A 12905-nucleotide genomic window follows, 5' to 3' on the forward strand; every position below is an offset into this window, starting at 1 on the left:
CACCAAGACCTCTACCTTAGCCTGTGAGACCCCTTTTGGACTTCTGACCTCCAGGACTGTGGGACAGCAAGCTCATGCTATTTTAAGCCATTTTACATTTATGGTAATTTGTTACAACAATAAGAGTAAAGTAATACACTCATCTATAAAGTGTCCAGTCATCACACTCTGTCTTCTTATCTGTCCATTTCTGCCCCGATGCCACACCGTTCTAGTTACTATAACTATAAATCTGCCAATTAGGAAAACTGAAGCCTCTTTTCTACTTCAAAATTGCCTTGGCTATTCTTGATCATGTAATTTTTTAATTAAAAAAAAAAAGAATCTATTTCAAAGTAAAATAAATGCAGTGCACGAGGGACTACACTGCAGCATAGAGCATGAGCCCAACTCAGAAGTCATGAAAACACACAACATAGCTGGTGAATCACAGTAGCACAGAGCAGCCAGGAAAACTTTCAAAACCACTAGACCATCAGGCCCGGGGTGGAGGATCTCAGCAGCCCAGAAATCACCAATATCAGGCAAAGACATCTGCCTCCCACCAACGTGGAATAAGCAAATGGGGACCAGACTGACTGCCCCATGAAACAAATTTTTTTAAAAGGACAAAATATATGAAACAACTGGCCTCAAGACATTAGAATTCAGGCAACAAAGGACAGTGATCCTCAGAGACAGGAAACAAAAGAAGTGGGCCTTGAAACCACCCCAACTCTCAGGAGCTAATGAGTCTGTGGGCCACAGTACAGGGAGACGGGGCACCAGGGGCCCCCAGTGGAGAAAACAGAGCTGAATGTCCAAGAAGACCGAGGAAGCTCCCATTTGCAGGGCCAAGTGCCAGACAAGACAAGGTGCACAGAAAGAGAGCTCTGGTCATTTACAGAGGCTCCCCTTTAGAATTCAGTAGGTGACTGGTCAGGAAAGTACCCAATGCTGGGGCCAGAGCCATTGGAACAGTCCCCAGTGCTTACATGGGGCAGAAATAGACTTACTGCACAGGCCAAACTGGCAAACCTCGTAATTCAGGAGATGTCAGGCAGAGCACACAACGGGGTCTTGTCGTGGGGAATAATTAGCCCCGGACTAAAAGCTGGTCTGGTCCCACCTAACAACCCTTAAGGGCAAGAGCCCAAAGGATCAAACTGTTCCCAAAGCTCAAGAGTATTCATCAAATACAAACCTATTTAGCACTCTCAATCAAAGAAAATTCACAATATCTGTAATCCAATAAAAAATACTGACGGCAGATAAACAGGAAAATACAATCCAAATTAGGATAAAATGACTCAATCAAAACTGAGCCATTGGGGCACCTGGTTGGCTCAGTTAAGTGTCTGACTCTTGATTTTGGTTCAGGTCATGATCTCAGGGTCCTGGGATTGAGTCCCAGGTCGGGCTCCCTGCTCAGCGGAGGGTCTGCTTCTCTCCCTCTGCCCACCCCCTACTTATGGGTGCACTGCACCCTCCTATTCTCTCCCTCTCAAATAAATAAATAAAATCTTTTTAAAATAACTTAAAAATAAAATAAAAATAAAAATAAATTAACATAATTCTGGGAAGCAGAGCAAGCAGCAGACTGGGTTTAAAGCCCAGATCTGCTCACAACAGTCAAGGCAATTGGGAAAATGAGACCCAAGCCTGCAGACCGCAGAGCCACAGCGGGTACAGCCGGTGTTCGCCCCAAGCAGCCAAGTGATAAGGCAATTCCATCATTGTTTAGAATTAATTTGATTAGAAGGTCTTCAAACAAACCAGCTGCTTGCTTCCAGCACCACAGTGGCAATATAAACTAACCCTTGAAAACTCCTTTCCAGGAAAAGTCAGTATATCTTCCCCATAAAAGCTACCTGTACAGGCATGTCCTCCAAGGACATGATCTATTCTGGCATTTCCACAGACACAGGTGAACTACACATACTACATTTCACTAGTGTCCTTTTTGAGTAGCTTAATCCAAAAATATTTAATCATAACATTTACCTATTTTTATAATCTGGAATACTATCTTTCATATTTACCTTTCTCAGAGCTTACTATTTGTTGTATTTTTATTTTTATTTTTATTTTTTAAAGGTTTTATTTATTTATTTCAGAAAGAGAGAGAGCAAAAGCAGGGTGAGGTGAGGGGCAGGGGGAGAAGCAGATGCCCCACTGAGCAGGGAGCCCAATGAGGGGCTCAATCCCAGGACCTGGGATTATGCTCTGAGTCAAAGGCAGGTGCTTAACCGACTGAGCTGCCCAGGTACCCCTTGTTTTATTTTTTAAATGTAACTATGAATATATGTTAAGGAAGAAGAGATGCTAGATTTACAGAAGAGAATGAGTGGGAAATAAATTGTACCCTTTGTTTAGTATTTTTAAGCGATATGTTCTATGCCTTCAATGCATTCGACTTTATTAAGTAAAACTGGAAACACTCTAAACAAACCCTGAGAGAAAATCCATGTCTTCCGCCCACCACTGCAGGGACTCCAGCAGATATCCTGGCAACAGCCTCGGGGCTGTGGTGCTGGACGTTTTCAGGGCTACACTGGTAAGAGTGGTTATTAGCGGACACACTGGTGGTAAACAGCAATCCCAAGAGCAATGTGACGAGCACAATATTCAAAAATTGAAAGATCAAAACAACTAAAACCATCAAATGCACTGCCTTTTTGAGAAGGAAAATACTCAATGATGTGGTTTGTCCCAAAGCTACGGACTGTTTGGCACCTGAATATGTTCAGATACCTCAGAAAACCTTGGAAGATCATGAAGACAGTGGCCAGCATGTCCAGGTCCAGACCAAAGAAATAAGGGACTGCTTCCACCAACAGTAAAATTGAATTCAACAATACCACCTTCCATTAACTAGATTCTCAACTCAGAAAAAATCAGTCCCAAATGAGTCCCGGACCCACTAGTGCCTCTGCTCCAGCAGCCAGGACCTGCAGCCGAGACCCCAGTAAGTCCTCCCTGGGGACAGAGAAGCACCCATGGGGAAGATGGATAGGATTAAGCTCCCCGCTGTGGGAGCTTACATTAGTTCAGTGCCTACCTTTCTAACTTTCTAAGAGACTAACTTCCTATATCTAGAACATTCTTCCAGCTGGAGCAGTCTCTAGAAGCCTCAGGTGCCTGAGGCTCAGTGCCCTGCCAAGTGAACTTCACCAACACCCCTCTGACATCATCCCTGCAGGGGCCTGACCCATGGGCTTCTCAGTCAGATGCTGGCACAGGGGTCTTTAGGGGTCGTTATGGTCCTTAGGGGTTGTGAGGCAGAAGCCAAGAGGCCCTGACCAGCAGGTGCTAGGCCAGTCAGACACAAGGCTGACAGCCACCCTCGCTCCTCCGCCACCTGCACACATGCAGACACATCACTGCCCCCAGGAAGATGTTGCTCTGAGGGTAGCCCTCACTCTCCTCAAAGTCGCCAGCTGAGATCAGACATCCCATTCTTGGAATGCTTCAAGGGAGTAAAAAGCACCTTTTCTAAACAACAAATGTACAGCACGTTAACAACACCACCCAGAGATGGCAGCCCGTGGCTCTCGGTCAAACTCTTACTCTCAACGCTATGTCTCTAGGACTCCCATGCCAAGTGCCCATTAGGTGTCACTGGCAGAGCCTTCCACAAGCCTCTAGTCAGGGGGCTGCAAGACACAGGTGACAATGCACTTGGCCACCCTCTGTCACTGTCCAATTCTACATCCCCGTATTAAGCAAAAGCTCAACCAACTGACTCCAATTAAAGCAATCTGTAGCAATTATCTGATAATTGTTATTGTACTGGACTAAGTATTTTTCCTTAAGAACAGATGGAAGTCATGCTATGTGCTCAAAAAGTCAGTTCTCTGCAAACACTTACTTGCAGGAGATGTGGGTGGCTTCCTGGAGGGCTGCCGCTCCACCTCAGGGCTGTGGACCAGCCCCGTGGGTGTGTCCAGGTGTCCCTCAGGGCTCAGCGAGAAGTGGAACTGGACAGTCCCTGACTCCACCTGCTGCACCTACAATCAAAACAAGAACAATGGCAGCTGCCTCCTTTCATCGGTGCCCTTCTATTACAATGCAACTAGCCCCAAAGTCTACATAAAACCAGGGATTCCTGAAGCCCCGGGTTCTCAGATCATAATCAAGTCACTTTCTGAGCAGAAACAATCAGCCGTGGCATTGAAATCCCAGAAGACCACATTAGCACAGAATGGCTCTTACTCAAGGAGAAATTACATTTCCCCAGTTTTGCACGTTTTTAAACAAACCTATGCAAAACTGACCTTTTAAATGTTGGTATATAGTTCTGTTCAACACATGTACCCACTACCAGAGTCGGGGTGCAGCGTGGCTCCATCACCCAAACAATCCCTCGTGTTGCCCCAGTCTGACTCCCCCAACCCCCCGTCTCTGAGCTGCTCCCTGTCATGGCAGCCTCGGCTCTCCAGAATGCCACAGACACGGAACCCAAGGATATATAATTAAGCCTAGCTTCTTACACTCCACATAATGCTGATGAGACTCACCCCAGTAAGTAGTACGTATCAATAGTTGGTTCCTTTTCCTGCTGAGCAGTATTCTATGGTGCCATGTGCATGGTTTATTCATCCATTTAAGCACATTTAGGCTCCTTTCAGTTTGGGTGGTTACAAACACCAGGGTACATGTGTCCATGTGAACCTAAGTCTTCATATCTCTAGGAACAGGATTGCTGGGTCACGTGGTACATGTATATTTAATCCTATAGGACACCGTGGTTTACTTCTGGAGTACTCCGCTCCCAATTTATATGCCAATCCTGCAGCAACAGCACCTTACAGTGGTTGTCGCAGCTCTACTCCAAGTGTCAAACTGTGGGGAAGGATTCCTCCAACATCACTGCTATCGTCACAGTTCTTTGGACTCTTCTAATTCCTGAGACTGGGATCCCTGGGTGGCGCAGCGGTTTGGCGCCTGCCTTTGGCCCGGGGCGCGATCCTGGAGACCCGGGATCGAATCCCACGTCAGGCTCCCGGTGCATGGAGCCTGCTTCTCCCTCTGCCTGTGTCTCTGCTTCTCTCTCTCTCACTGTGTGCCTATCATAAATAAATAAAATTAAAAAAAAAAAAATAATAATTCCTGAGACTTTCTGTATAAATTTTAGGATCAGTTTCTCTACATGTAGACCAAAAAAAAAAAAAATCCCACTGGAATTTTGAATAAAATTACATTATCTGTACATGAATTAGGGGAGAATTTCTATCTTCAACAAACTGAATATTCCCATGCATAAAGATGCTGTGTCTCTCCATTTACTTAGGGTCCTCTGTGATCTCACCCAAGAGTAACCACACGAGAACTGTGACATGCAGCAAAGGGAATATGCTACAGTTCACAACAGACAGATCCTGTACACACTGTGTTAGATTTATCTTACTGTGGGAAGTATAAGTAATACTGTTTTTTTTATTTTATTCATCAACTGCCCATTCTTAATATACAGAAAAGATTGATTTTTCTTTTTTTTTTAATTTATATTTATGATAGTCACAGACAGAGAGAGAGAGGCAGAGACACAGGCAGAGGGAGAAGCAGGCTCCATGCACCGGGAGCCCGATGTGGGATTCGATCCCGGGTCTCCAGGATCACGCCCTGGGCCAAAGGCAGGCGCCAAACCGTTGCGCCACCCAGGGATCCCAAGATTGATTTTTCTATCTTGATCTCCTGTTGTGTCCTGCAACCTCAATAAAGTCACTAATTCATTCTAGCAGGTTTTTGTAGATCCCTTGGGATTTTCCACACAATCATGCTGCCTGCAAGCAAGTACAGTTCTGTTTCTCCCTTTCCAATCTATGTGTCTTTTATTTTGTCTTCTTGCCTTAACGCCCTGGCTAGGACTTTGAGTATGATGCTGAACACTGAGTGCACATCCCTCACTTATCCCTGATCTTAGGGTGGGTGGCACCCAAACTCTTACCACTCCATAGGCTGCTCACTGATGGGTTTGTGTGGATGCCCCCCGAGCAGGAAGAGGGACTGCTCTTCTACTCTTAGTATGCTCACAGTTTTTATCATAAGTCAGTGTTAAATAAATCTTATCAAATGCCTTTCATGTGTCATACAGTTCATCTCCCTTAGGCTATTAGTATGGTGAATTATATTTATTGATTTCTTGCATTTCTGGGATAAACCCCCACTTGGTCATGGCCTAGTCTTCCTTCCACATTGTTGGGTTCTATTTGCTAGCATTTTGTTGGTTATTTTGCATCTGTGTCCATGAAGGATACATGTCCATGGTCTTCTTATGCTGTCTCTGGTTTTATTATCAGGGCAGCACAAGCCTCATTACATGAATTAGGAGATGTTCCCATCCTTCTATTTCCTGGGGGAGACCATATTAAACTACTCTTCTTTCTCTTCCTTAAGTCATTCTGTAGAATTCACAGTGAATAGGCCTGGATGTTCTCAACAGTGTTTTAGTCACGAATTCAGTTTCTATAATGGTCATAGGACTACTCAGGTTGTCTACATCATCCTGGGTGAGTTTTGATCATTTCTGATTTAAGATAAACTGATCCATTTCATCAAAATTGCCAAGTTTACAGGCACAGAATTGCTCACAGTGTTCCTTTGCTGTCTGTTTGATGTCTGTGGGGCCAGTAGTACTGGTCCTTCTTCCACTCCTAACATCAGCAGTTTGAGTCCTCCTCTCCTGTTGTCGCTCTTGCTAGACATTTATCAATTTTATTGATCTTTTCAAAGCCTCAGTTTTTGGTTTCATTGATTTCCTCTGTTTTCGTTCTCTATTTGTTCTGTTTCTTCTGCTGGATTTAGGATTATTTTGTTCTTCTTCTCTTTTTTAATTTTATTTATTTATTCATGAGAGACACAAAGAGAGAGAGGCAGAGACACAGGCAGAGGGAGAAGCTGGCTCCATGCGGGCAGCCCGATGTGGGACTTGATCCCAGGACTCCAGGATCATGCCCTGAGCCGAAGGCAGACCCTTAACTGCTGAGCCACCCAGGTGTCCCTGTTCCTCTTTCTCAAGCTCCTAAAAGTAGAAGATAAGATTACTGAATGAAGACCATTCTTCTGTTCCAACACAAGCCCTTAATGCTATCAATTTCCCTGGAAGCACATGTCAAGTGCATCCTCCACCTTTTGATGTATTTTCATTTTTGTTCAGTCCAAAACATCCTCTATTTCCTCCTGAGTCTTCCTCTTTGATCTATGGGTTATTTAGTAATGTATTATTTACTTTTCAAATGCCTATACTTTTTAATCTTATCTTTGTTACCGACTTCTGGTTAAATTCTGTTATGACCGAAAAATGTACCCTATATAATTCCAATTCTTTAGAAATCATGAAGATTTGTTTTATGGCCCAGGATGTGGTCTGGCTGAGTGTTCCCTGTGCCCTAGAAAAGACTGTGTGTTCTGCTGCTGTTGGGTGCAGAGTTCTGTAGACGTCATGTTGATCCAGACGGTTCATGATGTCCTTTAGCTGTTTTATGTCCTCGGTGATTTTCTCTATGTTCCCTGGTTTACTTAGAGCAATGTTAAAGTCTCCAACTATAACTATGAGTTTGTCTATTTGTCGTTTCACTTCTAGTAATTAGTTTTTGCTTTATGTATTTTGAAGCTCTGCCTATACTGGATGCACACACCTTTAGGACTGCTATGTCTTCTTGGTTAATTGACTTTTTTATCATATGTCATATCCTTCCTAATTCCTGAAAATTTGCTTTGCTCCAAAGTCCACTCTGTCTGGTGTTGATACAGCCACTCCTGTTTTCTTTTTGTTTTTGTTTTTGTTTTTTAAAGATTTATTTATTCATGAGAGACACAGAGAGAGAGAGAGAGAGAGAGGCAGAGACACAGGCAGAGGGAGAAGCAGACTCCATGCAGGAAGCCCGATGTGGGACTCAATCCCGGGGCTCCAGGATCACACCCTGGGTCAAAGGCGGCACTAAACCGCTGAGCCACCCGGGTTGCCCTCCTATTTTCTTTTGATTGGTGTTTACATTGAATGTTTTGGTGTCTGTTGAGTGTCTTTTCTCTGAAAGTTGAGATTTTCCTGGCTCTTTGCATCTCAATTACGTTTAGATTATATCACAGACATTTTGAATACTATGTTAGGAGACTCTGAGTCTCATTTAAATTCTGTGGAGAATGGTGATATTTTTGTTTCTTCACGAATCAGCTCAATGGGTTCAGGCCACAGTTTCCAACCAGCCTTCTATGCATTGTCAGCCCCTGTGCAATGCTTTTCAGATCCCTCCTGCATGTGATCCACCCAGGGAAACTCTGGAACGGGGTTGGAGGCCTAGCCACAGTCAGTTCTCAGCGTCTTTGGAACTGTAGTTCAGGGTCAGACTCAGGCAGCCTGAGGGTTAACCCAGCATTTCTTAAACAATGTTATGGGATTGCTTTCCGAGCCTCTCCCTCTCCATAGCCTCCCCAAACCTGTCTGGGACTTTATAATCCTCCAGCCAGACCCCACTGTGCTGCACACTTCTGGGAACAAACAGTCCCTGAAGCCAAGACCCCTCAGGGGGAGGACAGAGTAGTTTCTTAAAAGAGCTCAGGAGTGTATCAAACAAGTTCTCATTTATCATTATTGGAAGTCAATATATAATGTCTAAAGTTGATAAACCTAAGAAATAGCAGAAGCATAATATTTGGAAACAAAGTAAATATCATAAGTCAGAGCGAAGAGTTGAAAATGGCTGCCTCTGGAGATAGAAATTTTTTTTAAAAGACAATTATTTGCTCAAAGGAAAAATACAGAAGTTAAGAAAGAAAATATAATCATAATGGACTACTTAGCTTCACAGTAACATCAAAATAATAACAGAAACCCCCAGATTTATGTAGCCAAAAATTATGGGATGTTTCTAATATTTATACTTTTCTCTGATTAGTATCTGCCAATTCCCCTTAACTGTAAGTTCACAGAATTGGGGATCTTTTTCCAAGGGTATAAGTGCTCAGTAAAAGTTCACTGAAGGGGTAAGACACAGAATGACCTGGCGTAGGGGCAGAGACAAGGTGCACCTCACTCAGGGGCATCTCTGACCCTAAGCCTCCACACTACCTGCCCAGACATGCTGGCGCTACTGTAGAAGACACAATGGGAAGAAGCAGAGGAGGAAGCAGAATTAAGTTTATGGCCAGTTTTATTCATTATTTTAATTAGTTATGTATTTTAGAATAGTGATCCTCGACTAGAGGCGATTTTGCCCTTGGGAGACATTTGGCAACGTCTGCAGACAACTCAGTCTATCATAGTTGGGGGCACACTACTGGCATCCAGCAGACAGAGGCCAGGGCTGGTAACGAACATCCTCCAATGCACAGGACAACCCCCACAGCAAAGAATTATCTGGCCCAAAATGTCAGCAGTGCTGAGGGTGAGATAACCCAATTAGAAGTGATATTCCTTGTGAAAAATGGCAGAATTTGATATATTTGTGTCCTCAAGATAGTCAAGCCTTCCATACTCATCCCCAATGCAGTTTACACACTCAGGGAGTGAAGGAGATGTAGTGGCATGACAAGGCTAAAGTTAAATAGAATAGATATATATTTAAATACATACACATATACATCCAGAGAGGGAGAGACAGAGGCAATGGCTCCAGGATCTCTCACGGCAGTTTTATAATAAGGGCTCAGACTAGTCCATGGGGGAAGGCAGCAAAATGTGCTCCCATAATGAGACATCCTTATAAGAAGGGAAGCTGCACAATCAGCTGTTCCTGATCCAGGTCCCCAAAGCATCACCCACATCATAAATAACATTGAAAATAACATTTGTGGCGAGAGTCAGCACACGGATGATGCATGGAATACCAGGGATGGTCCTTTCACCTGAGAAAAATGAGACAACTGAGCTGTAGATGGCTCACAGCCACACTGCTGAAACAGCAGAGTGTGGTACAGGAGTTCAACTGGGAGAACCAAGCACCCTTGCATGACACTGGTGTCAGGATGGGCCAGCCAGAGCAGTGCTTTCCTGCGTGGGGTACCTGCAGCTCCCTGGCAGGAGACCCCTCACTCACACTTCAACTGGCCCTGCCACCCTTTACCTGTCTTCTCCACCGGGGTTTTGGAGATAGCTTCATTCCAAACATGGATTTTAAAAACTCCTGCTGTGGCCCGCCCTCCATGCAAAGCTGGAAGGAGCCAAGGGCCAGTGGGCAAGAGTAACAAGTCACAGAGATGCACCAGGCTCAACACCAATTGCCAGGCACTGACCACAACCCTGGTACCACCAAAGCTCATTCTCCATAGCAAAAGGTTCCAAGAGTCCTTTTTGAAAAGACACATATAGCACAGAAGCAGATGCTGTTTGCACAGTGCATACAAATAAAAGCCACAGGCCCCACAGGCCACCTTGTTGAGACTTCTGTGTGAATGGGGATGTCCTAAGCCCCGAGATAAAACCTGCCTCAGTGAGTTCACAGCCAACTATGACTCAGCAATCATGCTTGTCCTTTAAGGGCATGTCCATGACATGAAAAAAATTCTGTTCATCACATATCCACAAACATATCTGTCAACTTCTGGTTTTGAAAATGTGTGGACTTGCTGGAAGCTCACAGGAAAAGATTCATACTTATAAAGTATCTGAACAACTTACCTCTTCAGAGCTCATGCTGGCAGGGGTTACTTTATAGACCAAACAGTGTGAGGGGTTGGGCCGGATCCCACCCTGCAGAGGTAAGATCACCTTCCCGGAGCCGGATTCCAGCAAGGGGTTCCAAACAGCCCAGCGAACTATGTGCATACACGCCACACTGGACAAAGAGGTGACTGAGGCTGCCTAAGAAGGGAAATGAGGCACATTGGTACATGACTTACCACCAAACCCACCATGACTTACCACCAAACCAACCCTGCAAACGTCACTAGGGAGCAGTGCAGCCAAGCAGGGATCACACAGAAGGAACCAGACCAGGAGGAGGGCAACATGGAAGCTTGGGGCAGGGGGCAGGGAAGCAGCCTCCAACCTAACCTATACTTTCCTATACTGATCTTTCTTCTGGCTCAAGGCAGTAGCAGCTTTTCTTTTAAAGACCAACACCATCCTTCTGATCCCTCCTGTTCCCCCAAGGCTGTTGTGCAGATCTATAAGCATGCTTGTATAAGCAAGATGTATCTTGACTACATCTGCCCACATCCATTAGGAAAATACTAGGAATGACACTTGGTGTTAGTGACAGGAAACTGGAAAATAATGAAGAATGCCCATGGAAGTTCAATTTGGTATTATTTGCACACATTTTCTCCAACCACCTTTTGCTCATAATGAATGGTACATTTCATATACGTGACCCTCCATGGATCTGGGAAGTTGGCCAGGTCCAATTTTCTGCACCGTCCCTTCTTCTGCCTTCTCTATCACTGACCAAGTGAAAGCAATGAGGACACTAAGGAAACCGGTTTCAGGGCTCAACTCAGCAGTTTTAATGGCACCACCATCATCTATTCACCCAGAAAGAATTAAGAATAAAGTCACACTCCAGGCCTAGAACCCCTGCTCAGCTGGGCAGTGAGACTTGCGATTGCTGCCTTGGGGGAGGCAACATCAGAGACCCCAGCTCTGACTGACAGATGCCGCAGGTTCCTTGGGAGGCAGCACGTCAGGAACCCAGGAAGAGGCCACGGGGCACTTGGCAAGAGCCCAGGCAGGTGTTTTCCAGCCTCAGAGCACAGCTGTCCTGACCAGAGTCACATTGAAGTCCTATCCAGCCCAAGGAGGCAGCAACCACACCTGTTGCCCTGACTCCCACCTCAGTGGTGATGTGGGAGGAGGAAAACCTGAAGGTGTAGGCAGTACCTGGAGCATGCACACAGCATTCCACCTCTTAATGCCCTCTTCACATGTGGCAGACAGCTGTCTGTGCCCCTCTGGGATGAGGACAGCAAAGGAACTGGGTTACTCCGTGTCGTATCCAGGTGGCTGAGATAAAGCCCTCTGATGCTCTAAACCACCAGCCACATCTGTGAACCCAGACAGCCCTCTTAATGGGGGCCACGGGCTAGGGAGGCTGGGCAGCCTACAAGGAGGGGGCCTCGAGCTCTTAGAAGGGTTGGAAGCCCATACCTCATCTGATGGTAAAGGACATCGTCCCCAAGGAGAAGAGAGCTGTATCGGAAGCCACAGAGTAAGGCAAGACTCCGGCAGAGCTGCTAAGGCTCCCAACAGACCCCGCTCACTTGCTGGGCGTGGGTGAGCTGCCGTACCATTGTGGCATGGACTTGTGGCATGGGCAGGACTGACTGAGCTTGAGTCCAAGGCAGACTGTGGCACACATACACAAAAGGACTCTGGCCAGAACCCAATGCAGATGGCTCAATGGTCAGCCAGGCCACACCCCAGCCGAGCATATCCATGAGAAGCATCCAATATGGAAAAGGAAGCACATTCATCTCACCCAAGTCAGACTATCCAGACTGTTCCTTAGTCAGGTAGTCTCCCAGCCTGCTGTATCGCTAGTCACATGGGGATAAATGTCCAGAGTCAGTGTGTGGTCTTGAATTAATCTCTTTTCCTGAAGTCCCATTGTAAGTGGACCAACCTCACTTCAGCAGGGCCTGTTCTCATTCTTTACTGGAGCCCAACTTCAGATCACAGGCTAGGCTCCCACCACATATGCCTGGGTCACAGGGGTAACCGGGTCCCTGCCAGTTCAATGAGAAAAAAACACCAATCCTGAAAGTACAAAGAACCAGCAAAGTAAGAAGCCTAAGCATATGACTCTGCCACACTTCAAACGTGTCAAATACGTAGCCAATGCCTGCCGCTCTTCATCCCGTTAGCTGATGACAGTGACATAAAATGGTACTGAGCAACTGTGCAAAGTTGACTATAAACTCACTGCTCTTTAAAAACAAAATTACTATAAATGTATTGGCAAAACTGGACACTAAAAAGCCATGTGATT

The 12905-nt window shown here is 45.4% G+C and overlaps 1 protein-coding gene across 17 annotated transcripts in view; it reads right to left on the bottom strand.

Annotated features, from left to right (window-relative positions):
- Positions 1-12905, bottom strand: part of NPHP4 (nephrocystin 4) — a 118296-nt gene that overhangs the window by 52141 nt on the left and 53250 nt on the right. For all 17 annotated transcript variants that reach the window (XM_072731108.1, XM_072731115.1, XM_072731112.1 and 14 more), the window contains 2 exons: positions 10598-10780; positions 3851-3989 (listed from right to left, as the gene is read on the bottom strand). In XM_072731108.1, coding sequence (XP_072587209.1) covers positions 3851-3989; positions 10598-10780 — 322 coding nt within the window. The remainder of the gene's footprint in view (positions 1-3850; positions 3990-10597; positions 10781-12905) is intronic.

This window comes from Vulpes vulpes, chromosome 12 (assembly GCF_048418805.1).
Source record: "Vulpes vulpes isolate BD-2025 chromosome 12, VulVul3, whole genome shotgun sequence".
NCBI lineage: Eukaryota > Metazoa > Chordata > Mammalia > Carnivora > Canidae > Vulpes > Vulpes vulpes.